Source organism: Sminthopsis crassicaudata, chromosome 2 (assembly GCF_048593235.1).
Source record: "Sminthopsis crassicaudata isolate SCR6 chromosome 2, ASM4859323v1, whole genome shotgun sequence".
Classification (NCBI taxonomy): Eukaryota; Metazoa; Chordata; class Mammalia; order Dasyuromorphia; family Dasyuridae; genus Sminthopsis; species Sminthopsis crassicaudata.
This window is the reverse complement of record NC_133618.1, coordinates 43,157,625-43,182,264: the sequence shown is the minus strand read 5'-3', so window position 1 is coordinate 43,182,264 and position 24,640 is coordinate 43,157,625. Positions and strand designations below refer to the sequence as shown.

Sequence of the window (24,640 nt, the reverse complement as noted above, 5' to 3'; positions counted from 1 at the left end):
CGAGGGTCAGACTCGGTACCCGTTTTGTTTCAGAGAAACTCCGGGAGCAATGCTGAGGAACGTTTTATTTTATTGCCAGGAGGCAAATAGTTTGACCTCAAGAAAACCAGGGTTCTCAACAATGTGCGCTGTCCCGAGGTAGAACAGCCGTGGCCTCCTAACAGATTTTCTAGCAGAAGTTACAGAACCCGCCTCTTGCTGATACTGTGGAGAACATTCCTTGTGGTTCTTCCCAACTTTCGGGTTCTGTCCTCTATTCCCCATTTATTCTCCAGGGGTTAAATACCCTCCGAGGCGCCGGAGCTAAGGATCCAGACAAGTCAGAGTCCTTCCTTGCCCTTCTGAACTTCGCGGTCCTCGAAGGAAGCAAGTGAGGGGAGGAGCGAGCGTGTTCCGGGGATGCCAAGGCACCGACCTGAGAGCTCGGTGTGCGTGGAAAGCGAGGCGCAGGGAAAGGTAGATAGGGTGCCGGGGCGCGTGCGCCGAGTTCTGTGGCTGGAGTCAACATTTTCCTAGAGGCAATAGATAGGAACCTTGCTGGGCCTGGGAGTGATCTCAGACCTGTCCTTGGAGAGGACGGATTGAAGAGGGGACGCTCCCGAAGCCCGGCCCCAGCGGGTCAAAAGTTCAGCTCCTTCTGAACGTGGCCGGGGGCGGGGGGGGGGGGGGGATGATCCCTGAGCTTATCTCCAAAGCTGGCCGGGTGACGTGCTACAAACCAACTCCAATCACCTTGAGGTGCTTTGCCTGAGACTTTCTAGAGACGGTTTTGCGCACAAGGAGTCACGCACAACCAAGGGGGCGTTTAAAGCAGATTAAACGTAAGTGTGCGGCGCGCAAGCGCCCGACCCAGCACACCGCTGAAGGGCGTGCAAAGGGATTGCCTTGGCTTTAACGTCAGCCGGAAACTGCCAGGTCTCTGCGCGTGCGCAATCGTGGAGCTTTGCGCAGAACAGCCAGCTTCCAAGACACTACATGACCCAGAGTGCTTTGCGTTTTGCAGGCCGTCTGACGTCACGTCCGCTGCTGCAGGCTGACTTCTTAGTTCCGGAGCCGGGTTCGGCGGGTCAGAGGTGAGCGGAGTCGGTGTGGGATTGGCCTGGTTGTCGCCGCTCGGGGGGAGGAAGGTTGGGGCTGGACCTGCTCGCGTCGGGCCGCGAGGTCGCGGGAGCCCCCAAGGAGCCCCGGTGGCTGCAGTGAGCCACTCTGCTCTCGCGGAGACGGGGACCGCCCCGCGGGCCCCCCACCCCCGGCCAGCCCAGACCGGAAGTCCTCTCTGTGGCTGTACGCGGCGCTCTGCGGCCGGGGGAGCCTAGAAGGCCCACAGATAAAGGGTACGCCCGGCCCGGTGCCCCTTCCGGGCCTGGCTCTTCCGCCAGCACCAAGAAACTGACCGAGTTGAATGCGGACTTGGAGTCCGGAAGAGCTGAGTTCGAATCCAGCTCTTGACACTGACAGGGGGCTCGTTGCCAAGTCACAGAGTCCTTGGGTGGTGAAGCCCAAATGAGGAGGGGCGAATGGGTGGGTGTCCGGTTCTGTGAGTCTCCGGAGGTCGGGAGTCATGATTTTGTTCCTGACAGTTAATGCTTTCCAAAACGGGAATGAGTTCTCCAAAAAATAGTATACACTTTCAAATGCAATCCAGATGATCATTTACCCAGGGATAAGTCACTGGGTCTAGACCCTTGAGGACCAAAGAAAGTCTGGGATTTGTAAAACTAGGTTTGCGTTAGATAAGGGTTTTTTTTTTCCCCTTTTTAAATGTATTTTTTACTTTATTAAACCTTTCCTAATTACGTTTTAAAAATATAAGTTCCATATTCCCTCCCTCCATTCTCCCTTCTTGAGAAAGTAAGCAGTTTTATATCAATTATATCACTGAATCCAATGTAAAACACGTTGCAAAAGAAAAACATAGATGAAGAAAAAATAAATTAAAAAGCTAATCTTCATTCTGCATTGAAGAGTTCCTCTGTTTTATTTCTGAAGGTGGGTTTTTCTGAAACTTCCCTGCTCCCCATTCCCCCCCAGCCCCAAGCTGGAGTTAAGTGACTTGCCCAGGGTCACACAGCTAGGAAGTGTTAAGTGTCTGAGACCACATTTGAACTCGGGTCCTCCTGAATTCAAGGCTGGTGCTCTATTCACTGCGCCACCTAGTCGCCCCCCCTGCTCCTCATTTCTTATAGCAACTTGTATTCCATCCCAATCATATAGCGCAGCTTGTTTGACCTCTCCCCAGTTGTTGGACATCCCCACAATTCCCAATTCTTTGCCACTTAAAAAAAAAAAAAAAGCTGCTATAAACATTGTTGTACAAATAGGTTCATTACCCATTTCTTTGAGCTTGGGATACAAACCCAATGGTGATATTAAAGTCCTATCCAGCAAACAAATCCTAAATCCCTTAATTAGAACACTGCCTAATTGAAATTAAGTTGTAGTTATTGGCCAGGCAACTAATCTTAAACTTACATTTCCTCCCCACACAATTCACAAAAGGTACTCATCAGAGGTTGTATTTCTCATTTTGAAACTACATTGGTGCATTGGGAGACATTTTATGTCTAGACCCCCTCATTTACCTTTATCCCAGTTGTACCTTGGAGCTTCTTATCACCTTTAGCTCAACCTTAGCACAGCTCCCCCTTGGAGAAGCTTAATCAAACATTTATTAGGCACCAAGGCAGATAAAAAGAAAAAGGCAAAAGGAAGTCTCTTCCCTCAGTTTATGTTGTAACGGGGAAAAGAAGATGCAAATATGTTTAAAGTGACCAAGACAATAAGAAACAAAGGAAAGCTCTGCAATTAAGAGGGATTTGGGAAGGCTTTCTGAAGGTGAGGTTTTAATTGGGATTGTGTTTATTTTGCTTTCATTGATATAGAGATTAAACTGGTGATCATCTTTCAGATCAGTCACTCTTCACTTAGAGATTAACGGCTTGTGGTCTCCCAGATCATTTTCTTGTCTTTCATTTTGATGCTGGAGGGAGCAACCAATGTTTATTTAATTGAATGAGTATTGTTCACAAAGGTGTTTATTGTGCCCTGCGGCTCAAAAATAGAAGTTTAGAAATAGTGACCTGGGGTTGTTTGAAAAGAAACACCGTACCCTTTCTAGTCCGGAGGCACTTGTTTAATTGCATTTAAATTTCTAAATCTACTCCACGGAGGCTCCTTTTAATCCAGGAATCCCTTCCTATATTATAACCCAGGGACACAGCTCTTAAATGCCACATAATGTGATTTCTTACAGCTGGATGTGTGTTGGTTCCAGTCATAGCTAGTTAGGGTTTGTGGAGCTATAGTTAAGAATTCTAGTTTTTGGCCTGCCTCATAAGCTCAGGAGGTACCAATTGGGAAAAATAAATTCTTAAGCTGTCAGTGAAATAGTGCTTTAAAGTTTGCCAAATTGATTACTTATATTATCTCATTCGAGCCTTACAACAGCATGATGAGCTACTGTCATTCCAATACTGAGGAAGGGGGGCAAATCACAATTTCTGAGCCCCAATTTCTTCATCTGCAAAATGGGGTGGTACTTGTTATGTTATCTAATTTATCTTATGGGGAAACACTTTGTAAACTGAAAACTGATAGATAAATATGATATATTTTAAAATATGTTTAACATATTAAATGTTATGGGGGAAAATTTGGAACACAAAGTTTTGCAAGGGACATTGTTGAAAAATTATCAGTGTATATGTTTTGAAAATAAAAAGCTTTAATTAAAAAAAATCCATGGGGAAAAAAATAATCATATAGTTAAGCAGAATTTGAATACAAGATTTTGTAACCTTAAAAAAAAACAAAAAACAGAATGTGAGTTTGTGACTATGGTAGAACAGTTTAAATCATCAGCATCTGCTCTTGAGATATGATTTTTACCATCTATCACATTTCTCTAGGTAGGTATCTGTTATAGGAATAGCATGTTCATAGGATAATGTATTAACTCAAGTAGAAGAAATATGAAAGGATCCATTAGGGCTGCATATTGACTTCAAAAACCACATATTTACATAATCTATATCTTATTAGGTATTTTTATTCACTTTGCTAACTATTTCCAAATTACATTTTAATCTGGTTTATCTGCAATAGGAATATTGTGGGGACCTCGTATAGAACACCGCTGGTATACATTGCCAGGATCCCTGTGTGCAGGAATAGTGTGATAGAAAAAGATTCTTTTGGTTGGAGCTGACTGCACAGATTTCTGATGGAAGTATCTAGATACTTGCCCTTGCTCCTTTTGTCTGTCCTTTCCATTTTCCAGGATGCCCTATCAGATCTGACTCAGATGGAGGCCAGGGCTTCTGCTCAGATCATGTGGACTGCAGATGAGATTGCCCATCTGTGCTACACGCACTACAGTACCAGGCTGCCCAAGCAGGGGAAGCCAGAGCCCGATCGAGAATGGACCTTGCTGGCAGCTGTGGTGAAGGTGAATTCTGCAGCTGACCCCAAGGACAAATCCTCCCAAGGTGAGACACCTGGCAGGCCATTAGCAAGTCTTTATTAAGGACCTAACTAGATTCCAGAGACTGAGTATTTGGAGATCAGTGTGAAGCGGGGCCTGCCCTCAAGGAGCTTGTTTCTGTTCAGCTGAAAAGGAAAAACAGCATCAGTCCTAAGTTGCTGCTTATAGAAGAATGCAAGGAGAGAGAGTCTTGTGAGCAAAACAGTCACGTAGCATGTTCTCTTCAAGGCTTTGTCCCTTCTTGGTCTTGGGGAGGTGGCAATTAGGTCTGCTGCAGCACGCCCCTGATCAGATGCTTAACTTTCTTGGGCCTCATGTTCTCCACGGAGTTGCAGGAGGGAGTTAATCACTAAGGTCTCCCTGCTGTGCCCTTCCCAGGACCACAGTGATTGATTTGGATCAAATGTGCTGTTAATTACAGGAATCTTTTCAAGGCTACAAGCTACTAAGTAACCTGACTCATTAAACCTGGGGAACATTGAGATAATGGGAACTCATTTGATCATTTGTTTTTCCCAGTAACTAAGGAAGTTGTCTCCATGGGAACAGGAACGAAATGCATTGGCCTGTCCAAAATGAGAAAAAGTGGTAAGCAAGGGGGGGGGGGGGGAGTCATGGATTCTGACATCTTTGAAACTAGTGTCCATGCTGAGATAGTCTCCTTTTGTGTTCTTAGCAAGAGATGGGGCCGTTGCCAGCTGAAGTTAGCTAGGTATCCAACGCTTAGTAAGCACAAGAAGGGATGAAAAGCGATTTATGAAAAAAAAAATTAATTTCAGAAGGGAAGGTTTTTAAAAAAAAAAAAAAAATGGAATCCATTCCAAAGATTCCCTCTCATCAGTTTTGCCACGTATCTGGCAATCTCTAAATGAGATGAGGAAAATGGAGCTTTCTAGTTTTTTATTATTTCTCTGTTTCACATACAGGTTACGAGGGCTATCAGTGTGGAATTTTCCATGGGTATTTTTGGCAGTTAAATTTGTCTGTAACCTTAGTTCTTTTAAGTCTGTTCCATATGCCCCTGAGGCTCTCACAATCACGTGTGGAGCAGCAAGCATCAGGGCAATTCCAGGTTATAGTGGTTAAAAAAAAGCTATTTTTCCTGCTAGGACAATGGGCACACCAGAGGCAGTGGGCAGCCATGGGTATATTAGGTTGCTGAAGAGAACCTTACTCCCCTGTGTCAGCAACTGTCATTGCAGGTAGGAAAACATTTTTAGTTATTAGACAAGACCTTATATTAAGCAAAAGAGTCATTCAAAGTGCTACACATATGTGGCTGAGACCTCTAGATTAAGGATTTGCTATTGATGTATCATTGGGAGTGGTGTGAAACCTTAATAAGGTTAGCATGATTTGTCCAAAGTGGCAAGGGAAGGATCTTTCTGTTTCTGGGGATAAGGCAAAAAAATCATTGTGGTACTTGGAGGTAGGGAGGAGTCCTCTTCAAGTTCAATGTGATTTCACAGAGTTTCTTATTTTTGACACAGGAGACATCCTTAATGACAGTCATGCTGAGGTCATAGCCAAGAGGAGTTTCCAGAGGTGAAGTATTAGAAACTATTAAAACTATTTAAATGCCTTCTATCACATTCCTTGTATCTTAAAAAGTTTCAAGGAATATTCTTGCTCAGCTTACCAATGGTATGGAAATTCTTAAGAATAATGTCTATTCTTGAAGCTAAGTATTTGAGATTGGATTTGAATTTAAGTATTCTTGACTTCAAGTGTTTGTCTCTGGAGTAAAATATCAGGTAAATTCTTAAAAAAAAAAAAAAAATAATGTCTATTGGGGCAGCTAGGTGGCGCAGTGGATAGAGCACCAGTCCTGAAGTCAGGAGGATCTGAGTTCAAATCTTGTCTTAGACACTTAATATTTCTTAGCTGTGTGACCCTGGGCAAGTCACTTAGCCCCAGTTGCCTCAGGGGGAAAAGAATAATGAATATTTACCCCAAAGGGTAAATAGTAAATACATTTAAGAAGATCCATGAACTTGGATGGGGAAAAGATTATATCTTCATCTACCTTTAATTGAAATTTAATATTTTCCATAATTATAATTTTTTTCTAAAAACCATGATTCTGAGAAGGGATCCATAATATTCACCAGACTACCCAAAGGGCTGTATGCTAAATACAGAAATATTAAGAATCCCCACTCCAAATCAAGCTGTTGCTTAGAATTATAACACCTCAAGACAGCTAAATGGTATAGTGAATAGAGCACTAGCCCTGGAGTTAAGAGGGTCTGACTTAATATTCGGGGTCAGACATTTACCAGCTATATGGTCTTGAGCAAGTCATTTAACCCTAGTTATATCCCCCTTTTTCCCTCCCCCAAAAAAGAATTCTAGTTGTTCTTCCTAGTGCCTCACCAGATTTAATAACAATATGATTGCTCTAACAGATGACGCTGATTCCCATATTCTCTGTGAATACCATTATTCCTATGTCTCTACTCTGTGTTTATATTTTCTGGTCTAATTTAGATATGTTTAATGCCCCATTAGAAGAATGTAAGCAGCTTGAGAACAGGTTTCATTTTTACTTTCTTTTTGTATCTTACCTGATCCATAGGAAGTGCTTAATAAGTGTCCATTGATTCCTACCTACCAGACAGATTTTTAAAAGTAACTTCTGCAACAACCAAGCCTTACTTAATCACTGAGGCTTCACCTGCTCACATAATATGCCTTGGCCCACTGTGTCTTAATGTTCTCAATACTGTTAGCTTAAATGAAGTTGGGAATCCTTTGGCACTGGGCCCGGATTTAACTTTTCCATTACTGTGTTATATCTCTCCAATATTTGCTGCATAGAAACTTCCCAGTAATTGCTCTGGTGCCATTGATATTGATGTATGGGCATTGAGGGCCAGTGATCTAAAAGCAATCAATCTTCTTGACTAAGGTGGGAGAATCTTGGAGATAAAATGAAACCATATTCTTCGGAGGAGAACCTGGTAGCTCTGGTAGAAGGGCAAGCTGTATCGTTCTTCTCCACTTGATCATTACTCCATGCTCAGGACTTCTGGATAACAGCTCCTTCCTGAGAGAGGGCCTAGACATATTCTTCCAAACTCCAGGGATTCCAGTTGTCAGTTAATCTTTATGTTAATATTTTTTACTTGGCAGGTACCTATTCCACCAGCTCAGGACTGCAGTCAGCCTGCCCCAGGATAGCATCTTTATGCCAGGAACCAAGACAGGAATGTGGAAGCTCAAACAAGACTTGCATTTTGTGTTTTTTTCTAGCCACACTCCCTGTGAGTATAACTGAATCTTTGTGTTTATGAGACCCCCCCCCCCCACTTTTTCATTTATTTCCAAGTTAATCAAAGCTACAGGTGCCTTTTACAGTATCCTTAAGTAGTATCTCTGCATTTTCCCACCAATGTGGTCGTATCTGTCTAATATCAGTGTTCTTATTAGAGTCTGTTTATCTAGATAGGTCTCTATCAGTATCTTAAAAAGATTCAGAAAGAAAATGTTCATTTCCCTAAGAAAAAAAGAGCCTAAAGAACAAAATCCATTTTAATACTAGCTCTTCAGTTACAGAGTTCTTCAGATTCGTTCACTCATTTGGTCATCACAAGTAGAATGATCTGAAGCATTGTACTTTACAAATGGGGAAATTGAGGCTCCCAGATACAGCTCATGGTGATACAGCTAGGAAGTAATAGAGCTGATTCAAGTCATTCAAGCTGGGACTTCCACCCAGGTCTTCTGAAGCGAAGGCAAGTATTCTTTTCCATCACTGTATTCTGATAATTGTTTGAGAGATCCTCATAGCAGATTTTCAGGCTTTAATGGATGACTCACCATTATGTACAGCAAAGAAATACAATGGAAGGTGTAATGTTCTTAGTTTGATTTTTCTGGAGGTCTCTGGACCAGCCTTCAAAGTCTTTATTGTCTCCTTTGCCTGGTGCTCAGCTAGGTTTCTCATGGCCTTCAGAGGACATTTGGTTTCAGTGAAGAAAATGCAGGAGGACAGGCCACCATGGTGGTGAAGTGAGTCTGAGTCCAAGGGTTTGTGCTTCAGCCTCCAGCCACCACAGAGGTGGACGATGGAATGAATCAGTCCCTCAGTCCTCCAGGAACGCCACCAGGAGCCTGACTAAAGATGGAATGAATTTCATCCAGTCCTTGCTGGCTGTTATATGCTCCATTATCATAGGTGTGAATCTTGTGAAACTATATTAAGTACTAAATACATGTACCAAACTAGAGAACTATTAGTCACCATGCTAAACTAGATAACCATTATCTCATCAATTCCACTGAGTTTTGTATATTACTAGTCTGTCCTAGACCCACCAGAGTACCTTTGACCACTGTCCTTTGCAGTGTGAGCTCTACCCGGCTCGCCTCCTCTGAGGCCTTCTAAGGTCTCTGGCCACAATCTCTTGAATCTATAGCTTAATAACCGGTAGCGCACTCAAGAACAATCACGTGCAATCTTAAAAGCCTTTATTATACCTACTCACATAATGCCCCAACTGATGCCCTGACTTGTTGGTTCCCGAGTGAACACCTGGTCAGAAGACCCATGTGTTCACTACCAAAATCCTTACCTCTTTCGGCTACCCATCTTGGCTTGGCCACCCAGGCTAGGAGCCAGGGTGAACAGCACGAGGTTAAAGAGAACAACTGTTGCCTGCAGTGGGCTTATAAAGGGCCTGTGAGGTCACACACACAGCCAATCAGCAAGAGAGTCACCCATTACGAAGCTATCTCAATATGGCCAGGATCCCGCCCAAGGGCAGTCCTAATATCCACAGAAATTATTTCTGGGCCTCTATCTCCCGATGCACTGTGTCCGCCCATTTAAAGGGCCCTTACAGAGTTTCATTCCTTGTAAGAATTCTTGTTTTAAGTATAAGAGTTCTGGCCCATAACAGGAAGAAATATTGTATTTTGAACCAGAAGACTATCATTTATCCACACTTCCACTTATTTGGCAAGTCACATTCCCTCTAGAAGTAATTCCTGTTAGCTGTTCTTTCACAGTCTCCCTCATGGGCTGTTGTGAAGATGACACAAAATAAAATATGTGAAGCACTATATAAACCAGGCAGTATTAAGTAAACGTCATCTGCCAAATTTGTTATTTCAAGCAATATTTGATATAGCTAAAGGCTATGAAAAATGAAGTTTAATGACATTTTGACTATCACATATGATCTATAGTCTTGGAAAATCACTGAGGCATATACAAAAGAGGGAACAAATTTTCTATTCTGGCATTGAATTCTCTTCATCTGGAGTAGAGATAACTGTGTATTTGAAGCATCATTTGGGCAACAGTTTTGTAGAGGTGGGAGATCTACAGGTATGAGTAAATCTTCACTAGTTCTCAAACTTTTCCAATGCATAGTTTGGTTCTCTCTTCTTTTTCTTTAAAAAAAAAAAGAAAAAAAAATTCTTTGTGATTGCTTTCAAAAAGGAGGAAAAGGAAGACTGGGAGTTAAAGTAATGTAAAGCGAAAACTATTCATGACAATAATTTAATAAAGGCTGTCACGTGGCTGAGGAGGCTCAAGACTGATCTGTCATTGAGTATGGATTTAGGTGTGACATTGTGAGCCAGAACGTCCTTTAAACATCCAAATAGAACATGAGTCCTGGGAGCCAGGATCTATGAAGACTAACGTAGTAACTTTTCACCTGAGGCCTTTGTGTTCTCTGCCTTAGTTATTAATGTCTGCAACAAAAGAGTCCCTGTTCCTTGCCAAGGTCGTAGGGAGATGCTGAGGACTGGAAGTAGACAAAAGTAAAGAAAGCTCGTTTCAGCTTTCTTTAGAGAACAGTATGGAAACACACATTGCTCACTGTCACTTGTCATCACTCTTTAGTGAACCTTGGCTTTGCTGGCATAATCTCTAATGGCTAGAATGTCTCTAATACTCTCAGGTATCAGCAACTATAAAAGTCTTTGTCTTCGGGAATATTTTGTCTTATAGGTGGGGATTCCTCCATCATCCCGATGCTGGAGGGTGAAGATCAGCCTTACTCTCCAGTCTGTAGTGATGGAGTATCCAGCCAGTCAGCAGAGGCCATTAGTGATCCTGTGGTGCTAGAAAATAAAAGGAAAGGGGAAGAAATCCCAGCACACCTTATAACTAAGAGGATGAGAACAGAGAGCAAGGATCTCTCCTCAGAGATCCTCAGTGAGATAGCCATGCATTATTCTACTGGGAAGGAGGGGAGCTTACAAATATCGGCAGATGCCAGCAATTCCAGCTCTCCAGCAAATGGATCAGCAGCAGGACCAGCAACTACTAAGGGGACTGTCCCAGTTGGTGCTAAAGTAGTGGATATTTATAGAACTGGAGCAAAATGTGTGCCAGGAGAAGCTGGAGATACACAGAAGCCTGGTGTCAAATATCACCAGGTGGGATTACTCCGAGTAAAGCCAGGCCGAGGAGACCGAACCTGCTCTATGTCCTGTAGTGATAAGCTGGCAAGGTGGAATGTGCTTGGGTGCCAAGGTGCCCTGCTGATGCACTTCCTGGAGGAGCCGGTCTACCTGGCAGCCCTGGTCATTGGAAAATGCCCTTACAGTCCTGAGGCCATGAAGAGGGCCTTGATTGACAGGTAAGAGAATAGCTGCCGGGGCTTGGGAAGTGGCAGCCTAAGCACAATGACCTGAGGACAACTCACCAGCTGGACATTTGACCTTTGATTTGATGGAGCTGTGGAGTAGTGTCAGTATTAATCTCTGTGTCGTACAGAAGTTCAGAGAGGTTGTGACTCATCCAAAATTACACATCTAGTTCATGATGGAGTTGAGGCTCAAATCCATTTATTATATTTAGAATAGGCTTCCGAGAACTCAGTGCATTGATCTTTCTTGGGTGCTGTGCTACCTGTCAGGTAACAGGTACTTCCTCCAGAGTCTGAGGACATTGTAAGTGCCCTGGCTAGGGCACTGTGTCCAGAGAATCCCTGATCCTGATGGAGGAACAGGATGCACTTTAACCCCCATAAACAAAGGATAATTTTTGAAGGCTGATTAGGGTTGTGCTTGCCATTATCATTCTCCCTTGGACATATTTGGAGAAAAGATACAAGGAAAAGTGAAAGTGCCCTTTGTACAGGAAGCCAGCTTCAGACCTTTACCCAGACATGGTGTTTTACATCTAAGTCACTCAGAGTCCAAGGGCAGTCTTTGTTGTGGCTGCTTCTTTCAGATTGATGAGATCAAATAAAAGAATCTCACTTTTAAAAAACCCACATCCTCAACAGAACTTCCCCCACTGCTGTCTCTTCAAAGTGGGGGCAGGGAGAAACTAATGGTTGTTTTCTCATCGTGGAGTGAGTACATCATGATCCTGTGAATGGGATTTCTGGAAATTTCTTAAGGAATTCTCAGTCATTAGGAAGTCATCTGGGGCAAGGGGTGGTGGGAGAGAGGGGGAGTGTCAGAGCACTGTTGGTTCTAAATGATGAGGTGCTGTTTCCCCTTCATTAGGTGTCAGCATGTGTCCAGCTTGCCCAGAGGTTTCCAAGTCCAAGAGCTGAAAATGCTGCAGTCAGATTTGCTGTTTGAACACAGCCACCATGCGGTTCAGGCAAAGAGAGCTAACTGCCCAGGGAAAATTGTTCCTTGTGGGGCTGGTGAGTAACCCAGTGTTCTTCCTTCTAATATTATGGAGCATCCTAAGATCCACTTTCCAGAGTGAGGAATTTACTCTGGAATGACCTTCCCAAAGACTTTCCCATCTAGTTCATCTAATACACTACAGCATGAAGGGACTAATATCCTAAACAAAAATCAGATTTTCATCAATTACCAGCTTTAACAGAAAAACAGCCCATTTTTATGCCAGAATTTTAAGAAACCACAAAATCGTATTCTTGTATGATCTCATATTCTTGGCGATGTTCAGTCAGATGTTAGTGGAGGAGAATATTATGGATCTCCTTTATTAGACCCTCCCTATGTCTCACCCGGGTCAGCATTAATTCCCACATTTATTTGTCCTTTCCCTAGTGTGGTACAGCGCAGTTCCTGTGCTAGATGGCATTGACTTGGTGATTTGTGTCTTCTCACAGCCATAAGTTGGAGTGCAATCCCAGAGCAGCCTCTTGATGTGACCTGCAATGGGTTCAGGCAGGGAGCTACAAAGAAGAACATCGGAAGTCCGCAGGCCAGGTGCGCTATCCAGGCAGTATTTGGGGAGGAATGCTGCATCCCGAGACACTCTCATTTTTATAGGGACAGAGAAGAGGGACTGGCAGGGAATGAAGCAACGGACTAGTCAGACAGCAATTGAGCCAAGCCCTGAGCTGAGCTTGGAGGATATAAATAGAAGAGTGAGATAGGAATGAGTGCTGTGACCCAGAGGGGAGGGTTAGCTGCCTGCTGATGAAGGGCATGACAATTGCTGGAGTTGTGGCGGAGTGGAAATCTTGCCCATAACACCAGGAGTTAACCACGTTCTGCCCTTTCTACCTCAAAGATCATTTTCCTTAGAAGAGGAAAAAAAAGCAAAGTAACAATTGAGTATTTCTTCCTTCTCTCCTTTGTGTATTAGTGTTCTTCCCTCTACTACAAGCAACACTTCCTTTGAGCATCCTCTTTTTCATTATTAAAAAAAAAAAAAAAAAAAAAAACCTTTGGGGTTTTTTTATTCTTCACTCACCCCCAGCATTACCCCATTGGGAGCTGTATTATCCAGTATTCCCGCAGGACCAGGCCATATTTTTCTATGTATTCTCCATCATCTGATTTTGCTTTCTGTCTCTGCAAATGTCATTTTTACACTTTAAATTGATCAGTGAGTTTCAAAGATGTGGATATCAAGGAGATCACTCCTTATCTTCATAAGCTTTTTATCTTTGTAAAACTCAGTTTGTAACCTATAGATTACCTATCCCTCCTTTGAATCCTTTGTAATCTGCTCTTCTAAAATTAGAAATTGGTGCCCAGCTTTTCTAGCACAGATTCTAATATAGAGTATTCACACCCTGTATCCAATCTCCATCCTTCAAGTCCTTTCCATTTTATTTCAGCAATGGTGGCTTCTTGTCAGTAAAAAAGCAAACGTAGAATATGCTGCTCTTATTAGTACTTCTCTCTTTTGAAGACTGAAATAATTAAAACATGCCAACAAATCATTGGCTACTTTGTTAGGCCTCCAGATAACTGATGCCTCCTAAACTTCCTCTTATCTCTTGAGCCAAGGTTATGATCTGTTTTCTAACCATTTCATCTTCCTTATTCCAAATGGTTGGTTGTATGTATTAATATCCTTCTTTGATCTGCACCCAAATGCTTCTTGCCTCTGATGAGATTTCCAGTCTCATCTTACCATTTATTCAGACATCCTTCCATATGTAGGCCTTTTAAGGGTAAAAATCCTTCTAGAGCAACAATATTCAAATTCTACCAACTCTCAACACTAATTCAGTCTACCTCCTTGCATTACAATCTCTTGATCACCTTGTCTTTATTATCCATACATTAATTATGCTCTTGTGTGTACATATCAGAGACTGGTTTTTCAGTTGGTACATTTCATAGTATTTTGTCTCCTATGAATTTGGTGGTTTCTTTACTATTTTTCTTCCTTTATTATGGCTTGTAACATGCCCTCCTGGCAGTAATAATTACTAGTCTGTCCTAGGCCCAATAGAGTACCTTTGACCACTGACCTTTGCAGTGTCAACTCTACCTGGCTCGCCTCCTCTGAGGCCTTCAAAGGTCTCTGGCCACAATTTCTTGTATAGTAGTTTAATAACCAGTAGCGCACTCAAGAACAGCCACATGTAATCTTAAAAGCCTTTATTATATCTACTCACATAATGTCCTGACTTGATGCCCTGACTTGTTAGTTCCCTAATGAACACCTGGTCTGAAGACCCACATGTTCACTACCAAACTTCTTACCTCTTGGCTATCCATCAGTTTGGCTTGGCTTGGCTACCCCAGGCTAGGGAGCCAGGTTAAAGAGAGCGACTGCTGTCTGCAGTGGACTTATAAAGGGCCTGTGAAGTCACACACACAGCCAACCAGCGAGAGAGACGTCACCCATTATGAAGCTATCAATATGGCCAAGATCCCACCCACAGGGCAGTCCTATATTCACAGAGAATACTTCTTTACCACTCAATCTCCTGTTGTGCTGTGCCTGCCCATTTAAAGGGCCCTTACAATGGCTCATTTTTATACTTTTTTTTTTTTTTTTTTTTTGGTGGAGTCACACAATTTCATCTCTAGTTTTTTTTTGTTTGTTTGTTTTTTGTTTTTTTCAGTTTAAAGCTCTTTTGATGATATTTGTGAGAGTCTATGAAAATATATTTTAAATGTTCCAAGGATCTACCATTTCTCTATAGTGGAAATACAAGGTTTCCAAGGTCTTCACTTTCTTGTCTGGTATTTCATAACCCTTAATGTTCTAGATAACTCCCAACAAGATCATCTGTGCCCAAATAAATCACCAAACATGGGTAGTCTAAAAAGTGACAGGTCTTGGGGGTTTCTTGGTCCCATCCTGGATTTATGTCCCAGGAAGACAGCAGATTTCCCTCCACCATAATCATGCTCATCAACTTCAGATAGCCACCTTAAAAGAAAATCACCAAGTACTGTTCTTTTCTCTCTCTGACCCTTAAAGGTGATCTCTTGGCTGATGGCAGATCCACAACTTCATGCCTTAGGGGAATTCATCTGAGTTCTGCTGCCTTTCACTGATTGTTTGTGTTTATATTTCTGCAATCAATTTATGTTATTCTGGTTCTTCAGTCTTTGCTTTGCGGCAGTTAAAAAATCCTTCCCTTTTGTAGCAGTAGGGTCCTATCTGTTATTCAGCTACAACTATGCAATTAAACTTTCCCCCTTTCTCCTATGTACCATATTCTTTCATTCTCCAGGATATTGGTGGAAGTGCCTCTAACTCCCTTTCTTTCCTGATAATATGGAGAATGGAAGGCATTTTGAGTCCCTTTCTCTTCTAAAAGGGGACAACCTACACTTGAGCAGTTATTTGACGAATAGAAATTTAAATAATACCTGTCTTCTATATAAGTCACTGGGATGTTGGTCCTGTCCTCCAAACTTTGGAAAAGCAAAAGCCTCCTCATTCCTGTGACATTCTTGCTCACCTTAGCAGAGTCAAGGACCAGAAGCCAGAGCTCTTCGTTCCAACATTTTTGGCCCAGTACACATTGTCCTCCTTATTGTGGTCCTCCAGAAGTGTGCAGTTTTAAAGTGATCTGTTCCATCAGAAACTTTGATTTTTTTTTTTTTTTAAACCTTTGGTACATTTCTTCTTCTTTTTTTAATTAATTAATTAATTTTATGCATAGGTAATTTTTCAGCATTGACAATTGCAAAACCTTTTGTTCCAATTTTCCCCTCCTTCCCCCAGATGGCAGGTTGGCCAATACATGTTAAATATGTTAAAGTATAAGTTATAAGTTATTTTTCTGTGGTACATTTCTTAACATCGAATATTAATTGAGTTTTTCCCTGATTTTTACTGAGGTACATTGATGGATTATGGAAGTTTGGAGTCTGCATCTCCCTTATCAGCACCTTAAAGTTAGTAGAGCTTTAATACCCTCAAGGTATAGCTGGGTGAGCAGTCTTGTTTCATCTTAATCTGATTCCACCCCTGTTCTAAGAACATTAAATGTGAAATCAAAATATAAATACCAGTCACCAAGATAATGTCTTTTAATATAATGAGTTGTCTAAGGGCATGAGGGCCCAAACCAAAAATTCATCTCTTTTAAGCTTCTCGAACTTTTTTCCAAGTCTTTCACTAAGCTATTTATCTGCATGCACAACACTGAGTTCAGTTTCTCTTTATTTTCACTGATAACCTCATATATTCAGATTCTAAATCAGGTGCTATCCCTAGTGGCCCATCATATCTTACGGAACACAGAAAATGTGGAAAAGTCAGGAATAACTTTCTAGGTACAATTATATAAACTCTTGGTGGAGCTGTGAATTGGTCTAACTAATCAAATGTCAGAAATCAAATTAAACTGTTCATGCCCTTTGACCCAGTGAGTCTACTGAAGTACACATATCCTTAGAATCAGAAAGATTCCATACATACCAAAAAAAAATCGGGGTAGTATTTTTTCTTTAGTGTCTCCCCCCCCCCCAAAAAAAAAAAAAAAAAAAAAAGGAAACAGGATTTTCATCAACTAGGAAACAGATGAATAAACTGTGACATCTGGATGTAAGGTAATACCATTATACCATGAGATGTGACAAATATAGAAAATTAAGGCACGTGTAATAAATTAAGATTTCATTAAACTGGTACAAAGACTGCAGAATCAGAATAACATAAATTGACTACAGAAATATAAATGAAAACAAAATTGAAAGGCAGCAGAACTCAGATTAAAGGTAATAACTGCTCTTGGCCTTGGAGGACAAATGGTGATACACTGTCTTCTGAGTACATATAAGGTGCATATGATGTCAGTTTTGCTTAATTGTTGGTTGTTGATATGGAGAAAGGGGTGTGAATTAGTGGAATATATATTTGAAAGTCACTGTCATAAAAAAAAATCTAAGGGGAGGGGAAAGAAGATAGACTTCCCTCCCGGATTTTATAGATCCCTGTTCCCCTCTTTTTACATACTTCTTGGTTATCCTTTCTGAAAAGGAGATTCTAGAAAAGCAAAACAAGTTAGGAAGAGCCACTTATTTTGTGCCATTTTTAAGGTATGAATGAGCTTCTGCTAAAGAGAAGTGATGATTAAGTAGGCATTTGAGTTTGAGGAGCAGTTCAGAAGTGGTGGGCTTGTGACAGTGGTCCACTATTTCTTAGAAGCTCATCAAGCTAGATGCTTCTGTTTCTTCCTGGTTGAGTGTCTTGTTAAATATTTAAGCTGTTACATCTTGTCTCAAATCTATTTTTGAAAAGGCCTTGAAGGATCTGAGGATAAAATAGCTCACTAAAATAAGTGTTTGGGGAATGGGCTTTTCTAGGCTCAGAAGGGGTTTCATGTTGTTTCATGGACTCATCAAAATAGTTCTTAGGATGGATGTAGCAGTATCGTTTTCTAGACATGTATTTGATAGCCAGCCTGAAAAAAAATTGTCTTGTATTTCTCTGGTTTTAATGTTAATAAGAATTTCCTTTTTCCTCTTCCAAATTAACAGCCCAGTTCTAAAATATGGACTTTTTTTGTTATGGATGCCTTCTTAGAATGTTTTTAATGCTTAAACTATGTAAGATTACATGAGAAATTAATTATATTGAAATAGTTGCCAAATCTTTTTTTTTAATTCACAGGCCCCAGATTGAGAACCCCTGATTCTAGCCCAACTGCCAGGATTTTCAAGGCCCAAGTAGTACAGTCAGTCTGCATCCACAGGCACTAAAGACCGATTCAGCAGCCATTCTGGGTGCTTGTACTAGGTGGTGAAAAGATGCTAAAGCTTTATGTTTTGTCTTTTTTTAGGTAGCTAATTTGTCCCCGGCTCAGATTACTTACTGGTTTTATATTCACATCAGTCATTACCTCAGCAATTTAACAGTGAAGTCACGTATAGACTAGTTATAAGTGGAGAGATTGGGTCCATGAAGCAAATGTTAATAAAATATCTTTTTAGTAAATACAAATAAATATTCAGTAAGGCTATGGAAACAAACACTCAAAAAAAAAAAAAAATACATATAGACAAGTACAGCTCCCTAAGTCCCTGCCCACAGGGATACATGTAGATCAACAATGGCCTGCACAGGAATATAAACAGCCTGTCAAGATACAAAGAGTTATTGTCTCGTTGACACTGGTTTATAATATAATTTGTTAAAAGTAGGCCTTACTGCATTTTAGCCTGTGCCCATTCTGGGTTACATAGTAATTTCTAAATCTCTGGGACTTGCAGCCATTGTCAGCCTCATTAGCATCTAAGACTTGGACAGAATTGTCTACCTGGGTTGACTGGGGCCAAATAGATATTGGAAACTAAGTTTTGCACTTGTATAATACTGAATCAGTAATAGCATTTAAGCAAATTAAATAGTTACTAGACTCATTTTCACCTAGATTAACTTTCCTGGCTAGAGGCCACCTCTGGCAAGGGAGTTGTATCTCCCAAAAGGTCCATCTCGTGATGGGGACCACTACTTGAGTAACACAGAACATCGAAGCACAGCTTGTTAAAAATCCCTTCAGTAAAAGCACAGCCATTCACCATATATGCTGTGCTCATTCCTCTCCCAGTGTGTTTTTGGATAATGCTGTCCATTTTTCATACCTGAAATATGGAACTCCTGGCCTCTACTCAGATCCTCTACTTTTTTTTTACAGACCTCCCAAGTGTCCCTCTTTCATGAGGCCTTAATCACTAGCATAACCAACAATGCTCTTTGCCATCTGTGAATTCTTACAGCATTTTGTATGCACAAGGAAGCACTCCTTCCATACTCTCCCATGGTTTCATCTATAGCTAGAAAGTCTTAGGTCTATAGAGGAAGTCATAGCCCCCTGGAGTAATGAATCTTTTGTGTCCTCTGATGTACCTAACCCAGTGCTTGGGTCTATGCTCAATAGTGAGTAGTTTTTCTCTTGAACAGATCCAAAGTCTGTAAAGTGGAACTCTTCAACATGTTCCAGAATCTGATAAGAAGTATTTCTGAGAACAAGCAACCCGAATCTCTCAGGTAACTAACCTTATTGTCATAGCTAAAAGACTATTTTGTCGAGCTGTTAATATTTAAGAGTTTATTTCGAGGAGGAAAAGTGTCGGAGAGCTTTCTGCAGAGATGACTGTCACAGCTTCCTAGCAGGCCATATTTTTCTTTTGGACCCTTTTCCTTTCGTGTCTTTCTTAGAAGACATTTCATGTAGCTGATGTGAGGGTGGTAGAGTGAAATTGTCTGCTGGTTCTAAGACCCAGAGAGGACTATGCAATGAGTTGCAAACAGAACCTGGATTAGAATTTTGGCTTAGACTATCATTGTTTAGCTTTTACTGACCCTTAGTCAAATGACACTTGGGAAATAAATTCTCAGAGTAGCCATAGCCCTCTTATGTTTTATATTTTCTGTTCAGAACCTCCTCACTCCTTTTCTATTCCCATCAGTGACTTACTTTTCACAGAAATTAAAGGGCATCTGGACAATAGGACACAGTAAAGCTGACCATCACCAAATAAGATCTCATCTTGAGAGATTGAGCCATATGTTGTTGCTGCTCTGCATTCCAAATATCTAGACTGCTGGCAGCTTTTGCTTCCTAAGATACTTGTATTTTTTGTACAGAAAACTGACTGCACAATAGCTGGTCATTTTAATACAAGCTTGGGCTATATATAGAATCTCAAACTAACCCAATGAAGATCAAGCTTTCTAGCCTGTGTGCCTTGCTGACAAAAGATAGTAGGGGGTCAACAGAAATAGTTATACTTGTAATTATAAGAAAAAGGTTTCTGCTGTGGGAGGTGTCTTAGCAAATCACTAGCTAGAAAGCTAGTGGAACTTTAATTTAGGTAGTCTAAATTAAAAAGCTTAAAAGCTTGTTAAAGCTGGAAGGAACTTTGGAAATCATCTAAAGCAAAGCTCCTATCTTACAATTGAGAAAACTAATCCAGGGAGACACTTGCTGTGTGGGTAAGAGATGATCAGGCACTGAATAAAACAAAAACTTTTTAACTGCACTTGAACATCTTAAATATATCTCAGAATGGCAGTTTCTCTGTAGAAATTGGTGTCCAATAGAAGGATAGAGAGTACTCAGATGTTCTATTGGGAGAGTCACTTGTGTCTGATAAAGGCCCTAATGTCTCCTCTACTGGCATTGTACAAACAAGGTAGCTGAAGGATTATGGGCTGTGTCACCTGGGCTAGATCATAAATTTTGAGAAAACTTGGCCAAGAAGTAGGTGCAACTATTTGTTTTGTAAAATATTTTACTCCAGCAGAATTTGATAGTAATTAGCATCAATAAAGGTTCCTCAGCAAACTCCCTTTAACCATCCGTAAGAGTTGCTCTATTGGTCCAGTTGTTTTAGTCTGTGTTGCCTAAAACAGTGTATCGATACTCAAGAACAGCTTTATGTGTGAATGTATTTGTATTAGGGTCAAGAAGCTTGAAACATACTGGGAATACAAGGTGGCAGCAGCCAGCTACCAAGAAGCCTGGAAGACACTTCAGAAGCAGGCATTTGGCTCCTGGATCAGAAATTCACCAGATTACCAACAGTTTAAATGAGAAGACAAAATCTGCACAAACCTTTTAAAGATAGTATGCTTTCCAACCTTTGTCCCACCCATATTGGACAAATCTCAGCTTTTCTGTTAAGGAAAAGCAAACCTTTTTCCAAAGGATCTTAAAATGCCTATGCAGATGTTCATTCTGGAACAGAGAGGCAATTAGAACTGATTGGAATTAAGCTCTCTAGTAAATATGATTTTTTTTTTTTCAAATGCTGTCTGTTGTGATAGGGACAATACCCCTTGCCTTCTCACCCCCTTCACCCCAATTTAAATGGCTACTGATATGTGGGTTCCATCTGTTTGGTTGAAACTGTCTTACAAAGAAGTACCCCCTTCAGGGTAAGCAGACCATACCCAAGTAATTAACATTATCTCTTTTGATGACCAGAGACCCTAGGCAAACTCACCACTGGATGACAGTATATTTCTTCCAACATATCTGTAAATAGTTAACTGTTTTAAAATGGCCTTTTCCAAAAAGATCTAATTATCCTGGTGCCTAAGGAACTAGCCTCCTAAATATTTTCCTTACACTCATGGAGGAGTTCGGTTTAATGCTGCTTCAGTTCTTGATGTTCTGTGCTCCATTAGCAGATTCTAACCACACTCCTCGGAAAAAGCATATGCAATGTTTCAAAGTTTTGTTCTGATTTAAAAGAGTTATATTTTAATGTATTCTTTGTGTGGCCCTTGGGCATAAATTGTAAACGGGAATTGTGTATAACTATATTAAGTGCTTCATTTTGGAGTAGCAGTGCCAAACATTAGCTAATAGTCTGGGAAAGAGAAAGACTTATGTGGGGGGAAATGATCAATCTTTGGCACAGACTGCCCTGGCACTGGCCTGATTTGGTCATGTCTGTTTCTATAGAGTTGCCTCTGCTCAGACCCAGGTTCCAATATGTGGTTGAAAACAGTGTGCTGAACAAACTAGTTAAAGGTTTCTAGTCGTTACATCAATTTCCTCTCTGACTGTAGTGAGACAACGCTGCGGGTGTTTCAAGTTACCACCCTTTCTTGGTCCTGCCTTCTGCCTCTTCTAACAGAGCTGTTCCTCTTCCAGAAAAGAAAGGTATGGCTATTAAATGGAAAGAAAACACCTTCCTCCCATATTGAGATGAAGTAAACCCTCAGGTTCCCCAAATCCTTTATATTCTCAGAAATCCCTAATGGGAACTTACTCAGTAAACCTGGCACAGATTTTTCTTCAGCCACCTACCTGAAATAATGAATCCAAACTTTTGGTTGTGATAAATATTAAATACCAATCTGTGCCAAATTACCTACAAAAAGAAATCCACCAAACTGGGTACATCCAGAATTTTACATTGCAAATTTTGTCTTGTGGAAGTATATAATCTGCAAAAAAAAAATTATAAGCATAATTGGGGATTTCAGATTCCATAGTATTCACTTAAAACATAGCATTCTTGAGTGTTTCCCCTTTATCTCCTAGACCAGGGGTTCTCAAACTATGGCCCGCCGGCCAGATGCGGGCAGGCTGAGGACATTTATTCGGCCTGCCGGGTTATGGTAAATGGGCTGAGGGGCGGAGACAGTGTGAGTTTTTGTTTTTACTATAGTCCAGCCCTCCCACAGTCTGAGGGACAGTGAACTGGCCCCCTATTTAAAAAGTTTGAGGACCACTGTCCTAGACTCTTTTCTCTCTACGTTATTTGTCTATTTTGACCTGTCATCTTTGTATTTAAATGATGCAAGTTTACATATACAGCCTTAATCTCAGTTCCAGTTTTAGATCTTCATTTACCTGCTGGACATTATCATCCCCATCAGTATGTCCAAAATAGATTAGATTTCATCTTTTCTCCAAAACCTATCCCTCCTCCAAACTTGCTATTTCTGTTGAAGGTAGCACTTTTAACAACGTAGGACTCACTTTCAGTTCTCCACTCTCCCTTACTCCCTTTAATTGCAAAATCTTCACTTCCACAATATCATCTCTTTGCACTGCAAGGGCCACTCTCTACCCTCAGCTTTTGCCTGAATTAAACTTGACTACTTCATAACCAATTTCCTTGTTTCTATTCTCATCTCTGTCATCTACGTACTATAGCACTGCCAAGTGAATATTCCTCAAACCCAGTTCTGCCCATGTTAATTCTCCAGCTTTAGTGAATAAAACACAAACTCCTGACACTTAAAGCCCATTGAAATCTGGCCAGCCCATCTTTCCAGACTAATTACTCATTTCCCTTCTGCCCTCTATTCTTTAGCAAAACTGACTTACGACTGCTGCATCTTTCATCATTTTCCCTTGCCATCAGTGATTTCCCACTTCATCTCTCTCTCTCTCATGGACCCAACAGCACAGTTCAACTGCTACCTACTTCACAAAACTTCCTGACTCCCCTGGTTCTTGTGTTCCATCCCACCCCTACCAAAATTGCTGTATTTCTGTTATATTTATATTTACATGTGAATTTGGATCTCCTCAGTAGAACATCTAAGCTTTTTGAGCTCAAGGACTAGCTTGTCTTTGTATCCACATTGTCTAGCACAGTGCCTGATACACAGTGGGCACACAATAAATGCCCCTACCTGGATTGGCTGAATTCTAAGAAAAGAAACTTCTTCTAAGAAAACATCTGGACATTAAGGGAATTGTTCTCATATTTAGGGGTGACAAATGTGATGGCAAAGGCACATTTTCCTAATGATGTTAATGTGCTAGAATTTTTTTTAATGAACAAAGCTGCTTTTCAATCTCTAAAATGCAGGAAACTTGCTTGGCACACTGGTGGGCTCTCCCATCAAGGGAATACACAGCCAGAAAGATACTCCAGCTTGGGACTAGCTGCCAGGGTCAGGTCTCACGCACGTCTCTGAACTGGCTCCCAAAAAAGGGGAACATCCTGTGGAAACAATGATGGTGCCTTTGCTACAGCAGCCTACAGACAGCACAGAAAAACGAAAAGCTTCTCCACACTCAGCAGTACTACTCTGGGAGAGGAACAAAGATTCACCATGATAGTGACGTGACCTAAAGAACAAGCCAAGATTAACTAACACTTTTCATTCCCCACCTTCTATCCCCATCCAACAAAAGTCTCTCAGTACAGGCCCGCTTTGGACGGGAAGTACAAAATCTGGGCCCCAAATATTCCTGCAGACATGGGAATATTTCTAGGAGTCTTGTTAGACTGGGCAGATGCTGAAGAAAATATGGCTTCACAGATGCTTGTTCTTGTTTTCAAGCAATGACTGTTGACTGGACAGACTGTTTGCTGTCTTCATCACAACTTTTGCCTCCTGCCAACACAACATTTGCCATTCTCATCTGCAGTCTGAACACTTCTGACCTCCCTGTTAGCCTAACTCTTACTTCACTCTGCTTTTGTCCTTTCTTTACATCCAACTCCATTCTCCCTTTTGTGGATCTCCTTCACCCGATGCTCATATGCCTTCAAGCCACAATCTTGAGTAGAGGAAGAGCCAGGCCTGCTGGGCAATGCCAGGCCTCCAAGCCTCAAGTCCTGCTGCTTCCAAGCTGCTGTGACTCCTGCTCATCATTATTTCCTTTGACAAGCGCCAGCAGCAGAGCCTGTCATTCACCACTTCTGAGTACCAAGACTTTAATTGCAGAAAAAGGGATTTCATTTGTTTTAAGGTAGGTCAGAATTATTGCTTTTTAATTTACATGTTTAAAATGCTTGATGTCAGAAATATGAAAAAACAACCAATTCCTCTGAATTTAGAATTTGCTGGCCTAGGTTTCTAGAGCTCTGGTTAATGGTTGCAATAGCCTGATTCTCATCCTGTGTCTTTAAGCAAGCAACATTTCACCTCAAAGAGTTAAGTGAGGAGGAGGCAGAACTCGACATCAGAAATGTATAAATAGGCCCGTCCTCCCACTCTCCTCTTGGATGCCTCTGCCTCCTCACAACCGCCTGGGTTGGAGCTTTTTGCTCCCTTAGGAAACAAAGATGAGAGGGAAA

At 41.3% G+C, this 24,640-nt stretch overlaps 1 protein-coding gene across 3 annotated transcripts; it reads left to right on the top strand.

Annotated features, from left to right (window-relative positions):
- Window positions 1–425: 425 nt before the first annotated feature.
- ADAT1 (adenosine deaminase tRNA specific 1) lies at window positions 426–20,894 on the top strand. 3 transcript variants are annotated; one of them, XM_074286027.1, is made up of 11 exons: window positions 426–456; window positions 1,004–1,073; window positions 4,280–4,487; window positions 5,003–5,071; window positions 5,974–6,028; window positions 7,619–7,749; window positions 10,449–11,082; window positions 11,960–12,105; window positions 12,544–12,643; window positions 19,044–19,130; window positions 20,547–20,894. In XM_074286027.1, exons 3-11 carry the CDS (start codon window positions 4,304–4,306, stop codon window positions 20,677–20,679), a joined length of 1,539 nt encoding a protein of 512 aa, XP_074142128.1. In that variant the 5' UTR covers window positions 426–456; window positions 1,004–1,073; window positions 4,280–4,303; the 3' UTR covers window positions 20,680–20,894. The 3 variants fall into 3 exon arrangements, with proteins under 3 accessions (XP_074142128.1, XP_074142127.1, XP_074142126.1); XM_074286026.1 differs by lacking the exons at window positions 426–456; window positions 1,004–1,073 and adding an exon at window positions 1,372–1,521; XM_074286025.1 differs by lacking the exons at window positions 426–456; window positions 1,004–1,073 and having other exon boundaries at window positions 4,134–4,487.
- Window positions 20,895–24,640: the final 3,746 nt, after the last annotated feature.